Raw genomic sequence first — 23,657 nt, forward strand, 5'->3', positions numbered from 1 at the left:
AATACTATTTCTTTTATTTATCATTTTACGGTGCAGATATTTGTAATAAAAATATGAGCACTGTACACTTTGTATTCTGTGTTGTAATTTAAATCAATATATTAGAAAATGTTGAAAAACATCCACAAATATTTAATAAATTTCAATTGGTATTCTATTGTTTAACAGTGCCATTAAAACTGGGATTAATTTTTTTAATTGCGACTAATTTTTTTGAGTTAATCGCGTGAATTAACTGCGATTAATCTACAGCCCTAGTTCAGAGCACACTCCTGAACTGTTAATGCGTGTCACCAGGATCCACAGGGACTGTTAGTCCACAGCAGGCTAATGTATGGTATATTCACACCCCAGCTTGTTGCAAACTAATTGTTCGTGTAGACAAACCCTAAGTGGATGTTAACATAAATTTTAAATTTAAATTGAATATATGCACAAAATTCCTAAAGACTTTAACATGAGCTATAGATTTAAATAGAATATTAAAGCAATTGGATAATCTTTATATAGTTTTGCAAGTCTTATGAACACAATACGTGTTCATATGAAAATTATTTAATCTTTATCACTCTAGAACAGGGGTGGGCAAACTTTTTGGCCTGAGGGCCACATCAGGGTTGCAAAACGGTATGGAGGGCCGGGTAGGGAAGGCTGTGCCTCCGCAAACAGCCTGGCCCCCTCCCACTTCCCACCCCCAGACTGCCCCCCTCAGAACTCCCAACCTCTCCAACCCTCCCCCCCCCCGCTCCTTGTCCCCGATCACCCCGACCCCTGTCCACACCCTGGCCCCCTGACAGGCCCCCTGTGACCCCCGACCCATCCCTAACTGCCCCCCAGGGCTGCACAGTCCCCCCGGGGACCCCACCCCCTATCCAACTCCCTTGCTCCCTGTTTCCTGACCGGCCCCCACCCCTGAACCTCCGCCCCATCCAACCACCCCCTGTCCCTTGACTGCCCCCTGAGACCTCCTGCCCCTTATCCAACCTCCGCCCCCTTACCATGCCAGCGGCAGGACGGTTTATTGGAAAGACTGAGAGGTGGGCGGGTGCAGGCTGCACTGCCCGAGCGGCAGCGAAGGGGAGACAGCGGGGGGGAGGGGCCAGGGGCTAGGCAGGACAGTCCCACTGGCCGGATGTGGCCTGCAGGCCGTAGTTTGCCCACCTCTGCTCTAGAACCTTAATCCTCTTTAAAAATCTCTACTGGCTAGAGATTCCAAATACTAAAATAAAGTGGGAGGTTACAAGTTAATTTTTAAATGAGAAAATTACTGTCAAGAATAAAGAAAAGGAGTACTTGTGGCACCTTAGAGACTAACAAATTTATTTGAGTATAAGCTTTCGTGTCATGTCAGGGTTCCTTCCCCACTCTGAACTCTAGGGTACAGATGTGGGGACCCGCATGAAAGACCCCCTAAGCTTATTTCTACCAGCTTAGATTAAAACTTGCCCAAGGCACAAGGCTTATGCTCAAATAAATTTGTTAGTCTCTAAGGTGCCACAAGTACTCCTTTTCTTTTTGCGGATACAGACTAACACAGCTGCTACTCTGAAAACGGTCAAGAATGTGATTTTCATTTTAAAGGTTTTTGTAATGAAGATTAGTTATCTTCAAACATTTATATGCTTAATTTTTAAAAGGTTCATCTATAATCTATACAGCAAAATCTTGATTTAGTGTTGAAGGATATCTGCAGTTCCTTTGATTATCCATACTTATTCAATGCATGAATGTTAGTACATGAACCTGTTCCAGATAGGTGAAGATGGAATAATCAAGATTATATTGTATATAACTAGCTATAAACTGGTATGTTTTCTCTTTATGCCTCCATCCTTACCCAATCCTGGCAACCAATATATTAAAAAGGTTTGTGGCTTGTAAATTAATTTGATACAGGTGACTTTTCTTTATCACAATCTCACTACCAAATTTAGATAATTTATATTGATCACACTCCTCCACCACACTTGTAGAAAGGGAAATTATCTCTGATGTCACAATCCTACCACTCACCAAAGACATCATAATCCCATCTCTGAACAAGATGCTCATAGGGCAACTGTGGAGGGGTAGCTACACCTTTTCAAACCTATGCATCTTTCACAGATACAAGCCAGCGGGAACAAATTAACAAAGGCCACTGCTGTACTCGGTTGGGGGTTGGAAAACATTAGTAAAGCAATAAAAGTGGGGGTGTTCTGTTAAACCGTGGAATTGTTTTTTAAGCCTTCTTATAATACTGTTTTTCCATAGGGTAAGAAATCTCCAAAACAGTTGGCTTCTTACACAAACAGGTAGGAGAGCTACTGTTTAGAATCTGAGGGGGAAAAGGGGCAAAACTATCACTTTTTAGAACTGTTTCTTGGATCTTTGTTTTAAAAATACTAATAAAAACAAGAAATTATTTGAGATCCTTGTACTTCTATATAGGGTCCTTCAAAAGCTTATAGGAATAGTAGTGGTCAATAACTCCATTGTTGGGGTGGATTTTAAGTTCTTTCTTGGGAGCTTTCTGCCATATCAAAGGGAAAGCCATCAGATTAGATCCAATGTAGGAACTCCGCTTTTGAGGGCATAAATCAACCCTTCAATTTTGTTGCTTGAATTATTCTCATTCCTGGAATACTACATATGGGCCTTCAGATAAATACAGGGAGGGATATTAACAGAAGTTGTCACTATGCAAATGACCTAATTAAAGTCTTAAAGCTTCAGAAAGATAGCAAATTACTGTTTTTGGAAAATAAAATCATTTGATTAAAATAATCTTTAGATTTAAGGCTTAAATCCATTAAAATATCTTAGTGTTTAATGACTGTGAATTATACATAACATTTTACTTGATTTCTCATGAATATTCTCTTGTTGCAGAACAACAGTTGGACAAACTGTGACCAGCTCCCCTTTTCTTTTCAAAGTAGTATATTGTAAAAGAAAAGTTCACTGTTATACTCCAAAACCTTGTTACAGAAAAAAACAGTTCCCTAAAGTCAGGGGCTGTGAAATGGCAAATAAGGAAAATGAACTGGCTTGTGCAGGTAATCTGCCGGCAAAACTACACGACAGTCATACGCTTTTATTAAATGCCAGTGATTCTGGCTCCGCTCAAACACAAGGTCCCTCATCAAAATACAGTGGATTTTTTTCAGAGGTAAGTCAAGTTTGCAGAAGTCTTTCTTTTAATACAGTTGATGCCGATCACCTCAGTCCATTATTTTCATTTTGGTTTTATTACATTAGCTGCAGATGCTTTTAAAGAGACTGTAATTAGTCTTAACTTATGGACCAATAAAAGAAATGAACGTTAAGTGAGTGTTTTGGAAGTAAATTTCTGCCAGGGAATGAATGGGTGGGAAGCAGACGAAAAACAGTATCCTTCACAGGAGTATTTGACCAAGCCCTGTGAATGCATGTAGTGTCACTTCTTGTAATTGGCTCAGAAGGCCAGATAATTTGTATGCCATAATAAATTTTAATGAGTGACCTGAAAGAAAACCATAATTAAAATCACTTAAATGCTGAATGCTGTCCTTTTATATTTGTGTAGATTCTCTGCACTACTTCCTAGGTGACCATGTATTGAGAGATGTGGGTGATGTAATGCTGTAAACATCTTCCAAAGTGTTTCTCTGTTATTAGTCAAAGATGTGTTGTAACTAGGTACATAAAAGAATGTATAGGTTTAAATTACTGTATAGGGACAAGATTTTCTGTAATGAGTTCTTAAATAGGCTCCTAAATCCTTGTTTAGACATCTAAATAAGTACAATGACATTTTTTCAAAATTGCTGGACATCAAGCAGGTCCCATGGAAATCTGAGAGATTTGCAGGTGCTTGACACCTCTGAATGTCAGGTCACTTACTTAGATATCTAACTTTAGGAACATTTTTTAAATGGTGGACCAGAGTAATAAATCTATTTGTGTTGCATTTTTTTTTATTAAAGGGAAACTTATGAGCTGTTATTGGTTTAAAAAAGATAATAATACTTAGTGTTTTGGACCTCTGCATTTGAAGATTACTTGATTTACCTGTATTACAAAAATTTAAAATTCCTTCTACACAAATAAGATTTGTCACCATTTGGCTAGAAAAACTATGTCAGTGTAATTATATTGCAGGAATTCATTGTGCAATAACTAACCAATATTTAAGTTTGAAAACCTTTTTGTTTCTTAAATACAGGTTTCCCAGGACCATGATACTATGGCACAAGTTCTTTTTAGTAGAAATCTGAGACTGAATGTAGCTTTAACCTTCTGGAGAAGGAGAAGTATAAGTGAACTCATAGCCTATTTAGTGAGGTAAACTGAGTGGTCTGTTTTTTAAGTTTTTATTTTTTAAATTCTTCTCCAATGCAGTAGCCATCCCAAGCCTGCTGCAGCACTGTAAACTTTATTTAACTTGAAACAACTTGTAACTTAGCTACAATTCCTGATGTTTTTTTTTAAAATTAATCCTAGTGGAATTACACAGTATAAGATAATCAACTAGTAATCTAACCTATTTTTCCTTAATGTCTCTAGGATACAGGATCTTGGAGTAGTGGTAGATTGCCTTCCGGTACTTACTAGCAGGTAAAAAAAAAAAAAAAACCAGGAGGAGGGAGTTTGAACAAGGTTCAAATGAATTGATCCAAGTTCATGTACTTTAACATTACTTTATTTTAGTTTACAGGAAGAAAAACCATATATTTCAGTTGGCTGCTGTGTAGATCTATTTCCTTTAGTAAAATCTCTGCTTAAAAGCAAATATGAAGAGTAAGTATCAAAATGAATCACAATATTAATATTTTATATCAGAACCTTCAGAATGGTTCAAAAGAATCATTCCCCACCAGACTCTTGGTCATGAACTCCTCCTCCAATCCAAAGTGAATAAAGTAGTCTTCATGGGCGCTGATACACTTTTCTTCCCTTCAACTCCCCCACAGAAGTATCTCAGCATAGTAGTGGATCCTCCTGCTGTTCACTTCCCCACTCCTTCCATGCAGGAAGCACTCTGCAGGGATTACTCTTCTGGTGTAAATCCCTATCCCCGTTTCCTCCAGGCCCAGTCCCCGAGTGGTGCAAAAAGCGCAAGTTTTTTTGTTTTTGTTTGTTTGTTTTTAGCCAAGGGTTCTCCACAGCTGCAGAGGAGGAAGCTGTCTTTGCCCTTGTTTCAAAATGTATTCACAAACACTAAAATCTTGTAGACCCAGCACCAAAGTCTTGATTCCAAGTTATGAGACTACCTGATGGAACATTCTGATGCAGAACATCTTAACATCCTTTATTATGTGAGGTTGCCTCATCATTTCAAAGTAGAAAATACATAAAGGAATTAAAATGTGAAATGATTTTCCTTCATGATTTTTCCAATTGCGTTGTCACCTTCTGAGCTTTATAATCTTTTAGTTAACCCTCAAGTAAAAGGGAGTCTGTTTACCTCTCCTTTCAGTTGGTGGATATGGTGTCCATCTGCACCAAAGGGAGGGTAGGTACATAATATCTAAATATGTTATTACAGGTATGTGATAGTTGGTCTAAACTGGCTCCTAGCTGTCATTAAGAGATGGTGGTCAGAACTGTCTGCACACATGGAAAAAGTAAAAGATGGGTGAGTATGATATCATGGTATTGTCACTCATTACTGTAGTAGTGTAGTTATTCAAAAGCTGCATTAAATTTATTCAGACTGTTTTGTCCTATCATCACAAGGCTCAGATATGTGTTCTCCCAAAATGAAAAAGCTTCAGGCAACATATAATAACGTGAAAGTAAAAACTTCACTTCTTCAAGTGATGGTCTCTACGTGTATTCCACATGTGGGTATGCGTGCACACCATGCGCCTCTGTCCGGAAGCTTTCTCCAAGCAGTGTCCACTGACCCACACATGTGCGATACGTCTCCTCATGCTCCTGACAGAGGAGGGTATATGTGGCAGTGCAGGCCGACACCACTCCAGTTCGTTCTTATTGCCACATTATCTGAGTCGAAACCCGTATTCCTCCTTCACTCTTATCCAGATAAGAGAGTTGCCTTTCACTGTTGTAAATAGTTTTATACTTACAATAGTTAATATAGTTATTTATGGTTGTATGACTCAACCCCTTGCCACCCAGAGACTATGCCGAGGATCTCAGGCTTCAAGAACTGCATCTCCTGCCCTTGTTCCTTTTTCATCAGTGATGAGCATCAACAGTGCCTATATTGTCCGGGAGAAACACTTTGCCAAGATGTGTGCAACATCTATAAGCCCTTCCTGTTCAGAACTTAAGAGGCCTTTGATCTCCGGCTTGGCAAGTTCCTACTGGAACAGGCAATGAGGCCACAGATGCACTCAGATCCTGGCCAAGGAGACCCTCCAGTCCAGCAGCCTCCACATGCCTGAATGCAGAATTACCAACTCTGATGAGCAAGGACAAGTCCCACCACACGAGCAAGAAACACCCTCATGGGCACAACAGCAGATCCTCACAGCAGACAGCTCATAAGAGACGCATTCCCTCCCTGAGCTGTGCAAGGTCAGGTGAGATGTCACAAGCAGATCCTGCGGAACCAATGCCAGAGACCGCCCCCAACCCGGCCGGAGGGTAAGACTAAGAAGAAGTAGGATCTCTCAGGACCGCCAGTGGCCTCAGTACCAGGACACTTAGCGTGCCCATCTATTACTGCAGCTCTGGATACTCCATCAGTGCCACTTTACCACCACCTGCATAGGACTATGGAGCCGGATTCCCTCTGGAGTCTCCATGGGCACTATGCAGACTCAGACATTCTTATCTCCAGAGGCGGTGATCCTGCCATACTTGCAGTCCGCACTCCTCTCGAGCCCATCCATTCTCCAGGACATCCCCACACCAGAGGACAAACTGCTGCTCCTGCTGCAGGAAAGGCCCCTTCCATGTTCATTGGACTGGGACCTTCCAGTACCAATGGTCCTGCCGTTTCCACTGGAACGGTCATCTGACTCTGAGGAATTCCAGGACTTAACTCAGCTAGTTTCGCCTTTGCCTCACAGGAGCCTAAACAGGCAGCTGAAGCAACCCTACCCACCTGGCTAGGACCCCTGAGGGAAGCCTGGTATTGCTTCCCCATGGACCCACCCAGACCAATGGACCACGCGTTCTGGCCCTACTGGAAATGCTGGGACCTGTACTACATATTCCCAGCACCATTTCAAGGTTCTTATCGTGCCTCTCACACACATCAGCCTGCTCCGTCAGTTTATGAGGAGGAAGACGTGGAACCAGTGCCACTGGTTCCAACTGGAGCCACCTCATCATTAGCCGAGGCAGTCATCCATTTGCTGCTCTGTCCGCCAGATGATCAGCAGTACCATGAACATCTGCAGCGGGTGGCTACCAACTTGCAGATTCTGCTGGAGGAAGTCAGGATCCTCAACAACATCTCCTGGACATCCTCCAGCCACTGGAACTCTCCAGAGTGGCCCTCCCTATAAACAAGGCCATCCTGGAACCGGACAGTGTGACACACTCCAGCATCACGTGCCTCCACCCCCGAGGGATGCTACTTTGGGCCGGCTAAAGGCCCTTTCATCGGTGGGTCTGCAATTCTGCATAGTGAACTACCAATCTGTGCTAGCTAAGTACAACTTCAACACGTATGGCAGGCTGGCAGAGTTTAGGGACGAGCTCCCTGTGTAGGATCAGGCCCAGTTCCAGGCCCTAGTGGATGTGGGGAGGCAGGTGGCAAAGGACACCCTCCAGGCAGTAGTGGATGCCAGCCAACACTGCTTCCCGTTCCTTAGCCACCGGACTAGTGCTGCGCAGGGATCCGTGGCTTCAGTCTCCGATGCTAACCACCTGATTGCCAGTCATCTTCAGCAGCCATCTTCCCTTTTTTGCCCACAGTTGGGGCAAAATCACCACAGACAGTTAGGTACTGGAGATCATCCATCACAGATGCTCCATAGAGTTTCTTTCATTCCCACCTGACCCCCTTCAAGGGATCCTTCCCATCAGTTGATTCTTCAGCAGGAAACATAGTGAGATAGAGAGTGTCCCACTTCAATACCAGGAAAGGTGATTCTATGCACCATACTTCTTCCTTCTGAAAAAAAGCAGAGGGTGGATACCAATCCTATCAGCTAACTACATTAATCAGAAAGTTGAAATTCCGCATGGTTACATTGTCATTGATAATCTCCTCCCTCCAAGAGGGAGCTTGGTTCACAGCTCTCTACATGAAAGATGCACGCTTCCATATAGACATCCACCTGTCTCACAGGAAATTTCTTCGTTTCATAGGGGGACATCAACACTATCAATTTCGCATCCTTCCCTTCGGAATAGTGACAGCACCATGCGTCTTTTCGAAGGTATTTGCGCTCAGAGCGGCTCGGATGAGATGCTGTTCCCTTACCTGGACAATTAACTCCTTGTGGGACATTTTTGACAACAATTTTTCTCCACTATCCAATCTCTTAGAAGACTCTTGGCCTCCCTAGGGATCTGTGTGAATGAAGACAAGTCCGTTTTACCACCCATGCGGACAATAAATTTTATTGGAGACTGGACTTAGTTGCTGCATAGGCCTTCGTCCTAGCAATGATGAGCACCCTGATTGCCTACATTTGCAGCAAACCCCACACAATAGTCAGCTAATGCTTCTCTCTTGGGGCACATGGCAGCCTGCACCCATGACGCCTCTTGCAAGACTCCACCTGTAGTGCCTACAGACCTGGCTCCACCTGACCTACAAGCTGACCAGGGACCACACCGACTCCAGAGTCGCTGTTCCGTTGGATGTTCTGACCTCTCTTGTTTGGTGGTCCAATCCATCAAGGTCATGATCAGGATCCCCTTCAAGCCTCCCACTCCGAAGGCCACCATCATGATGCCCACCTGAACCACTACATGGTGCAGGGCACGTGGACACTGAGGGAAGCCAGGTTACTCAGGGCAGTCCGTCTCTCCTGCAAAGCCTTCCTTTTCCTCATATATGATCTCCACATACAAATCCTTTCAGACAACATTGCCATGGTGGTCTGCATGAATAAGCAGGGGACAGGAGGAGACCAGATCTCGTTCCCTCTGCTCAGAGTCGATCAGACTGTGTAATTGGTGCATCAGAAATTAGGTTACCATACAGGCTCTGTATCTTCCAGGCACCCAGAATTCCTTGGCAGAAGCACTGAGCAGGACTCTCCACAATGGGAACTACACTGACCACCCTCTTCACATGGTGGGGTATTCCCACCTAGGACCTCTGTGTCATATGTGAATCAGAAGCTCCCTATGTATTCCTTAAGGGACACCATGGGAAGAGACTCTCCGGGAGCAGGAGAGCATCCCCTTGAGATGGGCGACCTTCAATATGCCTTCCCTCATTCCCCTGTTGCCTCAAGTTCTCAGGAAGGTGTGTGGGGACAGAGCCACATCATCCTCCTAACTCTCTACTGTCCCTGACAGTTCTGGTTCACAGACTTCCTGAAGCTCTCTACCCAACTATTGGTCAGGCTCCGGTTGTTACTGGATCTTCTCACACAAGACCAGGGCAGACTCAAACATCCTCAGAGTCTGGTGTTTGGATGGGCATCTGACATAGACTGTGCGTGTTCTGCCCAGATCCAGCAGATCCTTAACCAGAGCAGAAAATAATCCACCAGAACATGGTATCAGGCAAAGTGGCATCACTTTCTGGAGTGAGCCTACTGCCACCACCATTCCCCAGACATGGTGACCATCTTTGTCACCCTAGATTACCTCCTTTCCCTGAAAACGTTGGGCTTAGCTCTCAGCGTGATCCAGGTGCACCTGGAAGCACCTAGCACCGTCCTCTCTCCCCCCAGTGGACAGATGCTCCATCTTTACGCACCCTACAATGGTACTATTCATGAAAGGCCTGCTCAAAATCTTTCCACTGGTTCCAGTGAGGTGTGGATTTGGCAACCTTAACCTCATCCTGTCAGCCTTCACAAGACCACCTTTCAAACCTTTGGCAACCTGTACCATGACCCACCTTTCCATGAAAGTGGCATTCCTGGCTGGTTGCTATCACTTCAGACAGAAGGGTCAGTGAACTAGCAGCCATGATGGCAGACCCCCTAAATGATCTTCCACAAATGAAAACTTTCATTGAGACTACACCCCAAAGTTCTCCCCAAGGTTGTGTCAGAATTCCATCTCAACCAGTTTATTCACTTATCTGTGTTCTACCCAAACCACACGCCTCCCCACAGACAAGAGATTACACTCCCTCGATGTCAGGCGGGCCCTGGTATTCTACCTACAAAGAACTAAACCCTTTCAAAAGTAACCAAGACTCTTTGTGGCTATGGCAGCAAGATCAAGGGGCCAAGCCATATACTCACAGAGGATCTCTCAGTGGGTCTCAGGCTGCATACTGATATGCTACAAAATATCAACCCCCTCCCACCCTCCGAGGGTGTTACAGCTCATACTGTATAGGCACAGGCCACTTCTTTGGCTTCGTTAGCTGTTGTTCCATGGCAAGATATCTGCAAAGCCACAAGTGGTGTTCTGTACACGTTTACAACACACTATGCCCTGGATCATGAGATGAGCTATATTGCAAATGGCTTTAGCATCAGCCTTCTCGCACTCAACACCATCCTGATCAGTGCTCGCAGGTCACCCACGTAGGGACCATCACTCAAAGAGAAGGAGGTTACTTCTTGTAAGTAGAAGTTCTTTGTGATGTGTGGTCACTATCTGTATTCCACTACCTGCCTCCTTCCCTTCTGCTTCGGACTCTAATACACTGTGGTAAAAGGAGGAACTGGAGTGGCATCAACCCGCGGTGCCCCTTATGTCCTCAGTCAGGAATGCGAGGAGACATACGGCTTATGTGCGGGTCAACGGACACTGCTTGGAGAAAACTTCCGGACTCAGGCGCATGGCGTGCATGCACACCCACATGTGGAATGCAGATAGGGACCATACATCTTGAACGTCCAATTACAGTAAGTAACCTCCTCTTATGTGTTTTGTGACTCTTACTGCTGCACAATATTGCATGATCTAATTACTTTGTCTGACTTTTTTAAAAATAAGTTGATTTATTTTTGTGAAGCAAACAGTGTTCTTCAAAACTTTCATTTTTAAAGGTTCTCAGTGATTTTATATTGGAGTCTTAATAAATGCAAAACTCATACATGAAAGTAATACAAAAACTGGTGAACTTCACTTTAAACAGTAAGTCCAGAAGTCTACACTCTGTCTTGATCTTGCCACTAATGTGATGTAGAATAACGTTCTCTAATACATATCTACCGTAAAACACTTGTTACCAGAGTGATATTCAGATAAATAAAAAGTGCACTTGTGACTGTTTCTCTTCCAGAAATATTCAGATTTTAAAACAACAATTAAGTGGATTGTGGGAACAAGAAAATCATCTAACTCTGGTTCCAGGATATACTGGTAATATAGCTAAGGTAATTTGTTTCCAGTGATGTTCAGTAATCAGTGTAACACTGAATATCCATCTAACTTGACATCAAATATGTATGCATCCCACAAGTGTTACAGGATGTAGAATCTTCAAAATATTTTTCATTTAATGTTCATATAAATCAGAAAAGTTTTTGGTTGGAGAAATCTCAAATGTCTGCTTTACAGTTTCATCTATTAGCAGTGACATGGGGATCTAGTTTGGCTTTCCCATAAACATTTTATTTAAAAAAAACAAAAACAAAAACACATTCCTCCCAATTGGGGAGAGAAAGATATGTTAGGTTGTTTTTTTTATCTGATACTAGTAAGGCACTTGGATATTAGTATAAAAACCTAGATAAGTAGGCAGAATATGAAAGGAGAGAGGTGCTTCTTTAAATATTGACATACCAATATATGTGTACTGCAGGATCGAGAATCTTAAATACCTGCTGCATCTTTGGGTTTAAGTGTTGGGTGGCTGGGCAAAGAGAGAGGGTAACAAGCTTGATAGTTAAAATGTTTCAGGGCTGAGGAAAGAAGCCCACAGCTTTCTAAAGCATGCTAAATGTCTGCCTTCCCCTGCTGCTTGTTCATTGCAACTCTTCACCCTAGTGCAGTGACAGGCCCACTGAGGAGACAGGTGCCTGAGCACCCAATTCTGCAGGCGCTGCTCTTTGCACTCAGAGCTGTAGGACCATGTATTCCTCACACAAACCAATTTGGGATCAACAGGGCTGCACCTAGCCAGAGCCCTCTTCCCAGGAAAGCTCTGACATGGATCAAGTATGGGAAAGGAGGGAGGGTAGGCATTGGCTCAGCTGCATGCTTTGAGCAGTGGAGTGAAAGAGGGGTTCCTGAGTCCAAGAAAGAGAGTAAGAGGACAAACCTGGGAGGGGAGGAAGTTTGCACTGACTAATATTTAGAAATGCATAGCTGTGAGCTTTTCATATAGTACTTACACTACCCACCAAACAGCTTTTCACTAGCTGCTTGTTCATTGGAGGGGAAAAAATGGAGATGCAGTGACTAGTATTTACAAAAGACTATGCATTGTATTGTGAGGTAACAGTGTTGGTGTTTGCTTGTAGTCAGGACCCTTTGTAGAATTCATCTCTGTCATAAAATTCTGTTCCCGTATCTCAGCTTTTTTAAAAAAAAAAAAAAACTTAATGTTTCCAAAATTACCTTGGCTACCATAAAGGATCAGAGTGTAAGTCAGTTCAGTGTTGTCTTCATGAGTCTGCAGATACCCCTAAAGCTATTACGTTAGGCTATGACCTACCTCATTTATCTCAGTTGGAACTTTGTGAAGTCTACAATTCCATGATTAGGGAATTCGCCGTTTTGCTGCATCCAGACTCCTGATATCTTTTGTTTTCCTGCCCTGTTGGGACCTGTCTGTAGCTGCACTCCAGCTGTCCCCACAAGGAGTGCATGCTCCCTGCAATGTTCCATGTAGCCGGGCAGCAGGGGGTCAAGGAGGCAGAACTGGAGTCCAGATTGCAGCCATGGAGTCGTAGGAGGCAAAAACAATTTAAGCTGGTCAACTGAGCTACCTGAAGAGCAGCTCAGCAACCAAAGTCCAGAGATGAGCTATTGAAGCTGGCTACAAACACGTCCCCTTTCTGTGCCATGTGCGGGGAGAAGGAAGTTCTTAGCCCACCTGAACAACACTGAGGAGCAGACACCCAGAGAGTGGAGCTAGGATGCCTGGAGAGCATAGCAGAAGAAGAAAAATATTGTTGAAAATAGTCTAGTAATTTTACATCATGAGTATTTTCAGCTATGTGCCATAGATGTAAGTGTGCATGGGGGAGAAGGGAAATAGACCACATTGATGTTGCTGTGGAATTTGGTCCCAATGTGCTTTTCAGCAGACAGGGTCCTGCCTATACTTTACATAAACTGGAGCCTTACTTTTACTTGTTCTGTGTTTGTACAGCACCTTGTGCAAAGGGCTCCTGGTCCATGACTAGAGCTCTTAGGCACTACTGCAGTGCAAATTACAATATCTTTGTAGTATACTTTGAAATGATTACAATATGCATCCTACCTTATGCATTCTTTATTTCAGCATTGAATTAATGTGACTAACTTTTTTCTTCTTTCTCCTTTTCAGGATGTAGGTGCTTATCTATTACAGCTACACTGAGATGCTTGGAGAACTGGGGAGTGCATATTTGTCTAAATAATCTTTTTAAATATCCCTGGATTTATACACTATTTCCAAAATATATCTCTTCTAAGAACTGTTGGCAGAAGAGGAATGGACTTTCAAAAACTGTTTAATGAAACCACTAACAAAATCCTAACAATCTACTTCACATTGAAGTGGAAAAATGCCTAATAGGAGCAGCTTTTACTTCAATGAGGTGAAAGTGCACTATGAAAACTATATGCCTTTGCTGTATTTGGGATTTGTTCAGTTACTTGGTAAAGTCATTTTAAGTGCTGCTGTGTTTCACTGCAATATTGCATAAAGGAATATAAATTCTATCATCACGAAGACAAAACTGCAGAACCAGTTATAAGGAACCAACAAGACCAATCACCACCATAAGAAGGTTTTAAACTGTTTCACAAGAAAAGTTAAAATGTGCAGCTATCTTCCAGTTACGTTGAAAAAACTTTGAAATGTTTTAGTATCTTGTTTTAATCAAACTATTAAAGATGGTTTTTGTTTGCACTATTAAGAAACTGTATACAGCAAGATGCCTTAATTACTGATGTTCGAAAAAGCCAATTTATTAAGATACAAAATATATCGATTAGAATCAAGACATGATGAAAAACTGCTCTAAAAATCAGGGGTTCACACTATGTAAAACTCACTTGTGAAGCATTTGCACATTTTTTTTTTTAAATCAAATCAATGTTTCCACTATATCTGTTCTTTGGAGAATCGTCAGATGCGTATGACATAATTAGCATATAAAAATACCTGAATTTGTTTGGATAAATGCTTATTACAAATGTCAACAGACTAGTGAATTTATACAGCTAACACTTTTTTTATTGTATGTGGATTTGTAATATATTAATCTTCAGTTCTATATCATTTAAACTACACAGATGAGTAAATGTATTAAATGTTTCTACTGTTTTTCCTTTTGAAGCTTAGATAATTTTACCTGTTTTCTTTTTTCCTAGAACAACTTTTTCCACACTACTTTTTATTATGGATATTTATATCTACTGCTCTAGAAATGTTTACAGCCAGAATAGACCTGTATTTTTTCAGATCTAACAACTTATAGGCTACCTCCTCTAACAATATTTAACACATGGCTTTTACAAAATTAGTTGTTAAAAGTCTGTTTTTTTTCCTGATTAATTAAGATAAATTCAAGCTACCTTAAATCTAAATGGATCCACAATGGAACAAATTCAGTAGCACAGTTTACAGCTATATTTTGTCTTACTGATTGTGATATTTTCGTTTAACCACTATAACTTAACAGCTATGGAAAATCTTGGGGGTTTTAGACTGGCAACTTTCTCTTCTATTTTGAAACGAGTGACCATGCTTGTCCAAATGAAATTCTATGAAGTGCCAACTGTGCACTTAAAACAGAAGCTGAAATGTAGATCTATAGCATGTACCCAGCCAATGACTACATTATTTTTGAATTAAAAATATTATGGAAGTTGTCTTCATGCTTAAATCAGCAATTATAATTACTGTAGTAGCTTAATAGGTGTGCTTTTGCAACTCTGCACAGAAGGGTCTATTGCCAGTCTTTTTTCTTCCCCTACATGGATAGGGGCCCCTCTGCTTTGCAAATAAAACAACTAGAGTATAAATTTTCACTGTGGGAAGCGTAAGGCTCTAGAGTATTACTTCACTTTGAGATTAATCTGCATGATCATAATCACTAACTTTCGAGGGCTAAGTAGAAAAGTGTCTTCTCAATCTGATGTTTATCTTTGTATAGGTAAATACCCTTTAACCCGCCAAAGACTCTGAACATCTCAACAACACGATCATCCTAAGGAACAAGAGATTTAGAGCAGCTCCCAAACTTGACATTGCTCTAGGACAACTTCAGATATAATTGTGGAAGTTGCATTTACCTGTTGACATCATCCAATGATCTTTTTCTTATGAGATGTTATTTCTAAAGTAGTCCTTAGTTGGATTTTCTTCACTAATAAGCTTTTGTAATTTATTCAGATTACTGTAACTAATAGAATTAAAAAGTTAATTTGAACCAAAGTTCTCCTTTCACTAGAAGAATTGAGTGCCATCTATAGAAGTTTATCAAGAAATGTAATTCATGCTCATGTAATTTTGAAACCAAATTTCCTGCTAAAACTAGTCACTTTTCAGTGCGTTAACCGGTGGTATAGAACGAATTCTTAGAGACACTGTAAAGTAAAGATGTTCTCACGCCCCTTACTGCTCCTCTATTATGCATAAAGATGATCTTGAAATTCCTTTCTTTTGATTTTTGTTTTGACGTGCAATTGTGAGAGTTTTTGAATCACTCTGCAAGGTTAGTGAGCTCTAAAAGAGATTAAAACTGTCAGGTTTTCTCCTAGATTTGGTGGCAAGAAAGAAAATCAACCTCAATAAATGGAAGCCTTTCAGAGGGTGACTACAATAATTACTATAAGTAAAATGCACATCTTTTAGTCAGTATCCAGCTTGACTATAGTAACAAAGGCATTGGTTCCAAATGAATGTTGCAGATGGTCATTAGTCTCACCAGATTAGTTAAGAGGACAGTGGTTGTCTCTTGTGGTATCCCTTGTGCCAGCAGTAAAGATAAGACTTGTCTGGAGAACCAACTTAGGCAAATGATTTGTAAACGATGTATGTCTTTCCACAATAAGTTCTGTTTCTGTGGCATTTATAAGAGTACAGTATTAAAAATGCAGTGTCTTTCACATCCCTGCCTTATCTGAATGAGAGCATATCTTAATTTGTGACTGGTAGGGAGCTACTGGACTGTGAAATGAACAAAATTCTTGGTCATTGGTATCAACAGAATTCTAACCAAAGCTTCATTTATCAATCCAGCAAAATAAATAAATATATATAGACTGCTTTACTAGTTAAATGTGTTTTAAAAAAAAAAAAAAGTGGGGGAGGGGCAGCTTAGTTGGAAGTGTCTGGTGCCTACTATTTGCTTTTCACAACTGGCTGGGAATGGGTTGTGCTATAATGGAATGTACTGTGTCTAATGTCAAGTCAAAAAAGTGATACAATGAGTAAAGATGTCAGAATCTGTATAAACTTATAAAATCCTTGTGTAGTGACTGTCTTAATTTATCTGTTCAAGAGTCATTACTGGACCAATGAATAATTCAGTGAGAAAAGAAACTTCCCCCCACTCTCTCTTGCCCGCAGTTGATACTTATTGGTCAACTGGAAGACTCATTATTGTGCCATTTCTTTCCCCTGGCATCTTTTTACTCATAGTAGTTACTCAAGGTGAACTGCAGCTGGTAAAAAGAAATAGTGAGCTTTTGTCCTTTCACTTCTTTAATGTTTTAGGCCTTCATACACTTGCTTTACATACAAGATTCACTAATGAGAAAACTTTGCAAGTGCTGGATTAAAGTTTTGGAGTTCATGTGACAAAAGCATGTATCTACTTGAGGATTAAGGCTCTCACACAGATATGTTTCTTTATATTACATCCCTTGATATGAAATTAATGAGGTCTGAAAAATGAGACTTCACATTGGAGAATGTTCTTTCACTCCAACGTTCACAGAAAGGGCTTGAGGCTATCTTACTAAGAGTTTTGACATGAATTGCAAAACAGCTTGCTTGTTCCCTAAACTGAAGATGGAGAAGCCCTCAGGCAAACTTTGAACTGTGCAAAAGCAACTTCTCAAAGAACCACTTTAAACTGTTGGTATATGAATTCATGTCTAAGTTCTACTAATACTTTGCTGACGACTGAACTTGGAAAAAGCCAAAGTGGACACAAAAGAGTGCTTTACTGATGCTGTATAACTCATTTTGAAGGAGCTAAGTGAACATACCTTTTCCTAAATAGCAATTAAAATAGTAACCATCTAGAAGTGGAAAACCCTTAACTCAAAGGGTAGATTCTGTAGCTTACATCTTCCTAATATCATAGATAAAATATTTTTCCTGTGGTTTTGGTATCCCAAAACATAACAGACTGATTTCTCCAGGAGTGTGTTTACGAGGCTGAGTGTTTTAACTAGACTGTTGCCCCCTTCTGATAGCTCTTTTCCATTCTGTAAGCTGCATTCCTATTGATTTGGTATTGCACTATTCATAGAGAAAGATGAGCCTCAAGAACAAAAGAGTAATGATCAGAAAAGATTTACTTGCTCTGTTGTGTTAGTGATTAACAGCCCAAGATTGCAGCTTTGCTTCACACCACATGTATCTAAAAGAGGCCTGCATTTTATTCTGGCAACATGTGAGGGTGTCCAAACTCTCAACTCTAATATCAAAGGTAGAAAGTTTGGGAGTGTAGTAGCTATAGTATATTTGTTTCTGTATTTTTTATATCCAGTTATTAATAAATACACAAACTAGATTACTAGATACTCTTGTCAAAAATTGACTCGGTAGGTAAAAATACAGAAACATGCAAATTAGACCACTGTTGTAAAACTGCTCCAACTTCTGTATAAGAGTTCTTCAAATCTAGCTTAGGTTCTTCACTGTTGGGGAAGCTTTAACAGTTGTGGGATATCTTGGTCAGCTTCCTAGTGAACAGGTATGCACATCATAAAAACTACTTCAGAAATTGCACCTGTTTTGGCAGCCTTGGCAAAGAACAAGGACTGCATGGACAGGGAGACTAAATTATCTCTCAAATGTAGTTGTTGTTCTCGATAACAGCTGAGGGTACATTAGCAAAGTACCAGAGGAATACTTAGACTGCCAAAGCTCATATGGTCCCTGTTTTTTGGATTAGAAAGATTCTTGTTCTATACTGTTCTCTATATTGCCATAATGCCTAGGAGACCTAGTCATGGCCTACGACCCAATTGTGCTAGGCACTTCATACACACAGAAAAAAGATTGTGCCTGCTCCACCAGAATTTCTCATTTTAAATTAACATGGATCTTTTAAATATACATTTGAGAAAATTATCTGCCATAGTACTTAACACTATTAAATCCCTCCCCACAAAATCTACCTCTGATATTCTACAAGATGTTTAGTTTAAACAATTATACAAGAATAACTGCTGTTAATTTGAATGTCTCGTCTCCTCCATCTGAAGCCTCAACCCTAGGATGCAAGTTCTGTGACACCACAAGATCCATACATGCAATATTCAACGCCCATTTAATGCAGTTAGTTTGTGCAGTCTGTAAGGATATTGCATTTGAGTGGCTAAAACGTGAGGAAATGGAAATCCTATGGAGAAAAAAAAATCCCAGAAACCGTAGTTAGAGACCAACTACAGTTGTAGTTTAGAAATTAATTCCCATAAACCCACAAATATATTTATGTAAAATATTCAAACTTTAACTAACGTTGCAGTGGGCATTCAGGGCTGCTTCTGTGCACCAGACTTGAACGCTTGAAACAGGAAGGTGTGTTCCTGTGTTTTGAGAATACCTCTGCACGACAGAAATTTGGGAGTTCTAAACCAGGCTCTGACATGGTCTTGCTTTGGGCAATATCAGTTTTAACCTCTGCCTCATTTTCCTCCCATGTAAAATGGAGATCATACTGTAGGCTGATAGCATAGGGCGTTTGCAAAGATTTAAGTAGGTAAGATTTTCAAAGCATTCTGAAGATGAAAATTTCTAATTCAGATGAAAAGGGGATTAGCATTTTATTCACAGTAATTCTAGTTTTAAATTGTATTTAATGTTTTGACAGAATATTTTTGTTGCACTAGCAGCAGTGTTCTTGTAGCTTTTGTGTTTTTAGTAACACCTCTTTATGCAGATACTATGCAGATCACACAACTGTTCTGATCTGTGCCATTTTGGGTTCTGTCTACTTGGAAGAAATGTGTTAAAGATTTCATACAGTTCACTGGCTCAGCTCAACTGCTAACACTCTAGGCAGCTATAGGGCAGATGGACCACTGGCTGTAATCACCATTTTAAAACACTTTTTTTTTTCCTGCATAGTAAGAATGGCTTGCATGTACTTTTTCTTTCCAGCAATTGTCTTAAGTGTGTTTTTTTGTTTTGTTTTGCAAATAGGCCTGCTTTACGTTTTCCTAGTACTCTGTTTCTTTAACACTGTCTTTTGTCTATCCTGTGAAGGGGGAGGGGGAGCTGTTAATTTCTACATGTAATTGTGATGCAGTAGCAAAAAAAGTGAAGTATATTGAAATTACTAACATTCTATTCTTTAAAGCTGAGTAGTATAATTTAAACAATGAGACATAAGCTGCATGGGTATTGTGCAATAATTAAAGTGAGTACAAACTCAAGTTAATGCCATGTTCTAAGTCTTCCACTGTAGGTGTGTGACTATTAGACTAAGCGCACACCCTGCTGTCATTTTTTAAACTGTTTACAAGTCATTTTAAAGTATCATGTAACTTAAAAATCTTGACATTTACTCCTTTTAAAAAGTTTAAATTGTTTGCAGGTACTATACCTGCACCTGAATGCTCCGGCCAATTTTTGTGGGTTTTAAAACGTGTTTTTCTTTTTTATTGCTGTCTGAAAGACTTACGTAACCAACTGAGGAATCCAACAGAGAGTTGTCAAATGTGCAAAGTAATCCACTTTCAAAAAAAAATCAAACAGAAAATTGTAGGAATTGTAATAGGCTTTAACAATGGGCAGATGTGATTTTTTAAGTTGACAATACCCCTTTAAATATGTATTTATAAAGTTTATTACAAAAGCATAGCCAGCAAAAGTGAAACAAATAGTTTTAGAAAGGGTTGCTGTAATCACTTCAAAGGTCAGCAGCCTTTCCGAAGTCTATGAGATTTAGATTCATGCTGTAGCAGGGCTGGATTTCCAATTAGGCACAATAGACACGTGCCTAGGGGTGCCGGCATTCTGGGGATTCCTAAAAGTTAAAAGTGGATTAAAAGTTTAATACAGTAGAACCTCAGAGTTATGGACACCTTGGGAATAGAGGTTGTCCGTAACTCTGAAATGTTCCATAAATCTGCAAAAGAGGTTATAGACTTCAGCCACGTGGGAGGTTCCGGCGGGTAGCGTAGACAAGCCTTTAGCTACAGTCATATCTTCCTCGAAGGTAGATTGTGTGGGTTAGAAAGGGGAATGGTAAGGGACTCCATCACGAATAGGGTACGGGGTCAGAGTAGACCCAGCTGCAGTGGCCTGTTGGACTGCTCCAATGAATGAAAAAAATGGAGTTACTTTGTCAGATATTCACTGCACTCTGTGAATATCTAAATGTGAAGAGGGAATGGAGACCAAGAAAAAACTTAATCAGTTCTTTGCATGTCTGCTGATAATAAAACTCATACAAAGGCATTAACAAGCTTAGTTACTGTTAACAGATCTGAGCTACTTGTTAAAATATAAGGCTCTGACTTATCCTAAACAGAGAAGCAATTCAGGTTTCACATTTAATCTATAACTTGAGCCAGTATGAGTTACTAAGTACTGTACATATGTCAGATTCACCCAGAAATGGAGAGGAGACTTCATATCAACACTATTAGGAATGGCAAGCATCCATTATGGCTGTAAAAAAACACTCATTGAATTCTGAAGAACAAACAAAATGTGACAGGGAATTACCAGGTGGACTGCACTTTAGACCCCTTTTAGTCTCTTGAATGCATTCTTCAGGTAATCCGCCTCGCTTCTTCCACCTCTCAACCATGGCACCCTGTAGTTCAATCTCTCTGAAGCCCCCATGTTTCTCCACCATCATGTAAACACATTTGGCACCTGCAAGAAAACTACTTTTGGGGAGTCTATACCCAGCACCAGATTAGAGAGACTCAAAACAGTTTTATCAAAACAAATGTATTGTTTGTTTACCCAACGGTACATAGCAACCTGGGAAAGGGGATTTTTAAAAGGCCTGTACATCTGTTTCTTACCTACACTTTATCCCTGTGGTTCCCAGACTTGTTCCGCCACTTTTGTAGGGAAAGCCCCTGGCGGGCCAGGTGGTTTGTTTACCTGCCGCATCCGCAGGTAATCACGGCTCCCAGTGGCCCCACTTTCTCCCTAGGCTGAGGAGTATCCCCTTTGAGCCTAGATTTGGGCCAGGTAGGGGCTCATTCTCCACTTAATAGCTCCCTTATTGTTTCCTCAAGGACCCTTGGTATTCTCTCTGGTGGTACCATATCTTTGCCATTGTTTTGTTTACTATCTTATCTCCCCCAGCCGCATCCTTTGATTTAACTCCTTGCAGTCAAACAAGATAATATCAAGCAGCTAAACTTCATGTTCATAAAAAATAATACAGAGCACTTCTTTATTCTTCACAGTGACTTTTCAGGATTCCATACAATTAACCAGGCCAATATTTAGAATACTATACTTTTGACAAAGGTATTTTGTTCTTACAGCATTTTACCCTCCTCCACAGCTACCAGAGTAAGTCATATCTATGAGCTGATTTTTTTTTTTTTAAAGAAGTGCTAAGCACCCACAGCTTTCTTTCACTTAAATAAGAATTGGGGATGTTCAGCTCTTTTGACAACCAGGCCTATACTTCCTCCACCACTTATATGTTTGTTTATTTCATATACACTATACATTGTCACACACACAAACCCTACCTTCAATAAGATAAAGTTAAGGTTGTAAATTGATATCTACTATTTCCCAAAACCATTATTAGAATGTTGTAGTTACTTTAAAAAACATACACACCATGCAAATCCGGAAATGTGGAGGTTAACTCAAAAACCTGGAACCCAAAAACTATATCAGTTATGATTCCATCACCAGCTTTCATTCACTCTTATCCTCTGCTGCTGTCCCCACCCCATCTCTCTTTAGGATCTTCAGCCATGCACCTCAGATTCTCCATTATCACAGCAAAAATTCTACATGCTGCCCTACAATCCTTACATACTAACTCATGCAAGTAATCCAGTTATGCTCACAAGACAGGACAAGGATCTGATATAAATCAGAAGGGTGGATGTAGTTCATGTGATATTTGGTAAGAATTGTGCAACCTAAGACTCCAGTCTTTCTTTCCTCCAGGCTTACAAGGCAGCCCAAATTCCTCCCACTCCATATTCTTCCACCACTCTGAGCTGGAGCACACCTGCTCAGCTCAGTTCCAAACTTCCAACCAAACTTTGTCATTCACCCAAATGAGAAAAAAAAAATGCTTTTAGAAGTGGCATTCCTGGTATCCAGAATGATGCCTTAATATCTCAGAAGTCCCACCACATGGCTACAAATCAAAACTCTATCATGTTCTACAAATTTAAAGGCCTGTAGTTTATGTAAATAACAAAGGGAAGTGGTGTGTGTTCATTAGTCATTTTATGTTCTCCTGACATGTATTCCTCATGCACCAACACTAGAGGCATGCATACAGCACACTGACAGGATGAACGTTATTCCTGAATGTTTACTTAGGATTGTTTTGTGTTTTATAAATTGTCTTATCTAAAGAGAAAGGTGTGGGTGTGTGTAATACTCTTCAACAATATAGTTCTTGAGCAACATTTTTACTTATTGTTCAACTAAAAATTGTTTAACTAAAAATAATGCCCAGAATTTTGAATACTACTTTCAACTACCTATTTTTCCCCCTAGTTACCTAGTTCACTGTGCTGATAATACCACATTTTGGAGTTCAGTAGGTGTTTTTTGACTTATCTGCTAATATGATATGGAGGATGTTTTCAGCCCAGACTTCCCTCACCTCATTCCTATCTTCTTATTCCCTATGTCTCCAGTCATTCCCTTCACTTATTCTTGTCTTTCCTCAACCTTCTGGTCAAGCAACATTGTGCCAGTGTCCATTAGGAGACCATACCTGAGATTCCAACAATAATGAATTTCCACAGATGCAGTCACCATAGCTAGGCCTGGTACTTTGGTACCATATGGCTCTGTGACTATAGCAGTGAAGACAACAAGTTGTCTGAGTACTTCAGATTGTTCTTTTCCATATGCATTACTAAGCATTTGTCTGCGATGAATGTCTGCTGTTGTATTGCCTGTCTACCTTTGTTAGATGCATTTGAAGATTATCAAAAGATTATCTTGATTTGACTAAATAAAGTAATTTTGTATCATTCACAAAATTTGCCAGTTCATTCACAAACACACACACCACCACCACCACCTCCCAGGTAATAAGCCCCGTCTAATAAAG

General features: G+C 40.5%; 1 protein-coding gene across 3 annotated transcripts in view; it reads left to right on the forward strand.

The window, feature by feature from the left end:
- The window catches only part of KATNBL1 (katanin regulatory subunit B1 like 1), a 51,435-nt gene extending 34,778 nt beyond the window's left edge, over positions 1–16,657 (forward strand). For all 3 annotated transcript variants that reach the window (XM_073348821.1, XM_073348823.1, XM_073348822.1), the window contains exons 3-10: positions 2,254–2,294; positions 2,872–3,151; positions 4,187–4,305; positions 4,528–4,578; positions 4,672–4,761; positions 5,510–5,599; positions 11,312–11,405; positions 13,526–16,657. In XM_073348821.1, the coding sequence (XP_073204922.1) occupies positions 2,254–2,294; positions 2,872–3,151; positions 4,187–4,305; positions 4,528–4,578; positions 4,672–4,761; positions 5,510–5,599; positions 11,312–11,405; positions 13,526–13,558 (798 nt within the window). In that variant the 3' untranslated portion in view covers positions 13,559–16,657. The remainder of the gene's footprint in view (positions 1–2,253; positions 2,295–2,871; positions 3,152–4,186; positions 4,306–4,527; positions 4,579–4,671; positions 4,762–5,509; positions 5,600–11,311; positions 11,406–13,525) is intronic.
- Positions 16,658–23,657: the final 7,000 nt, after the last annotated feature.

This window comes from Lepidochelys kempii, chromosome 6 (genome assembly GCF_965140265.1).
Source record: "Lepidochelys kempii isolate rLepKem1 chromosome 6, rLepKem1.hap2, whole genome shotgun sequence".
NCBI classification, from domain to species: Eukaryota; Metazoa; Chordata; order Testudines; family Cheloniidae; genus Lepidochelys; species Lepidochelys kempii.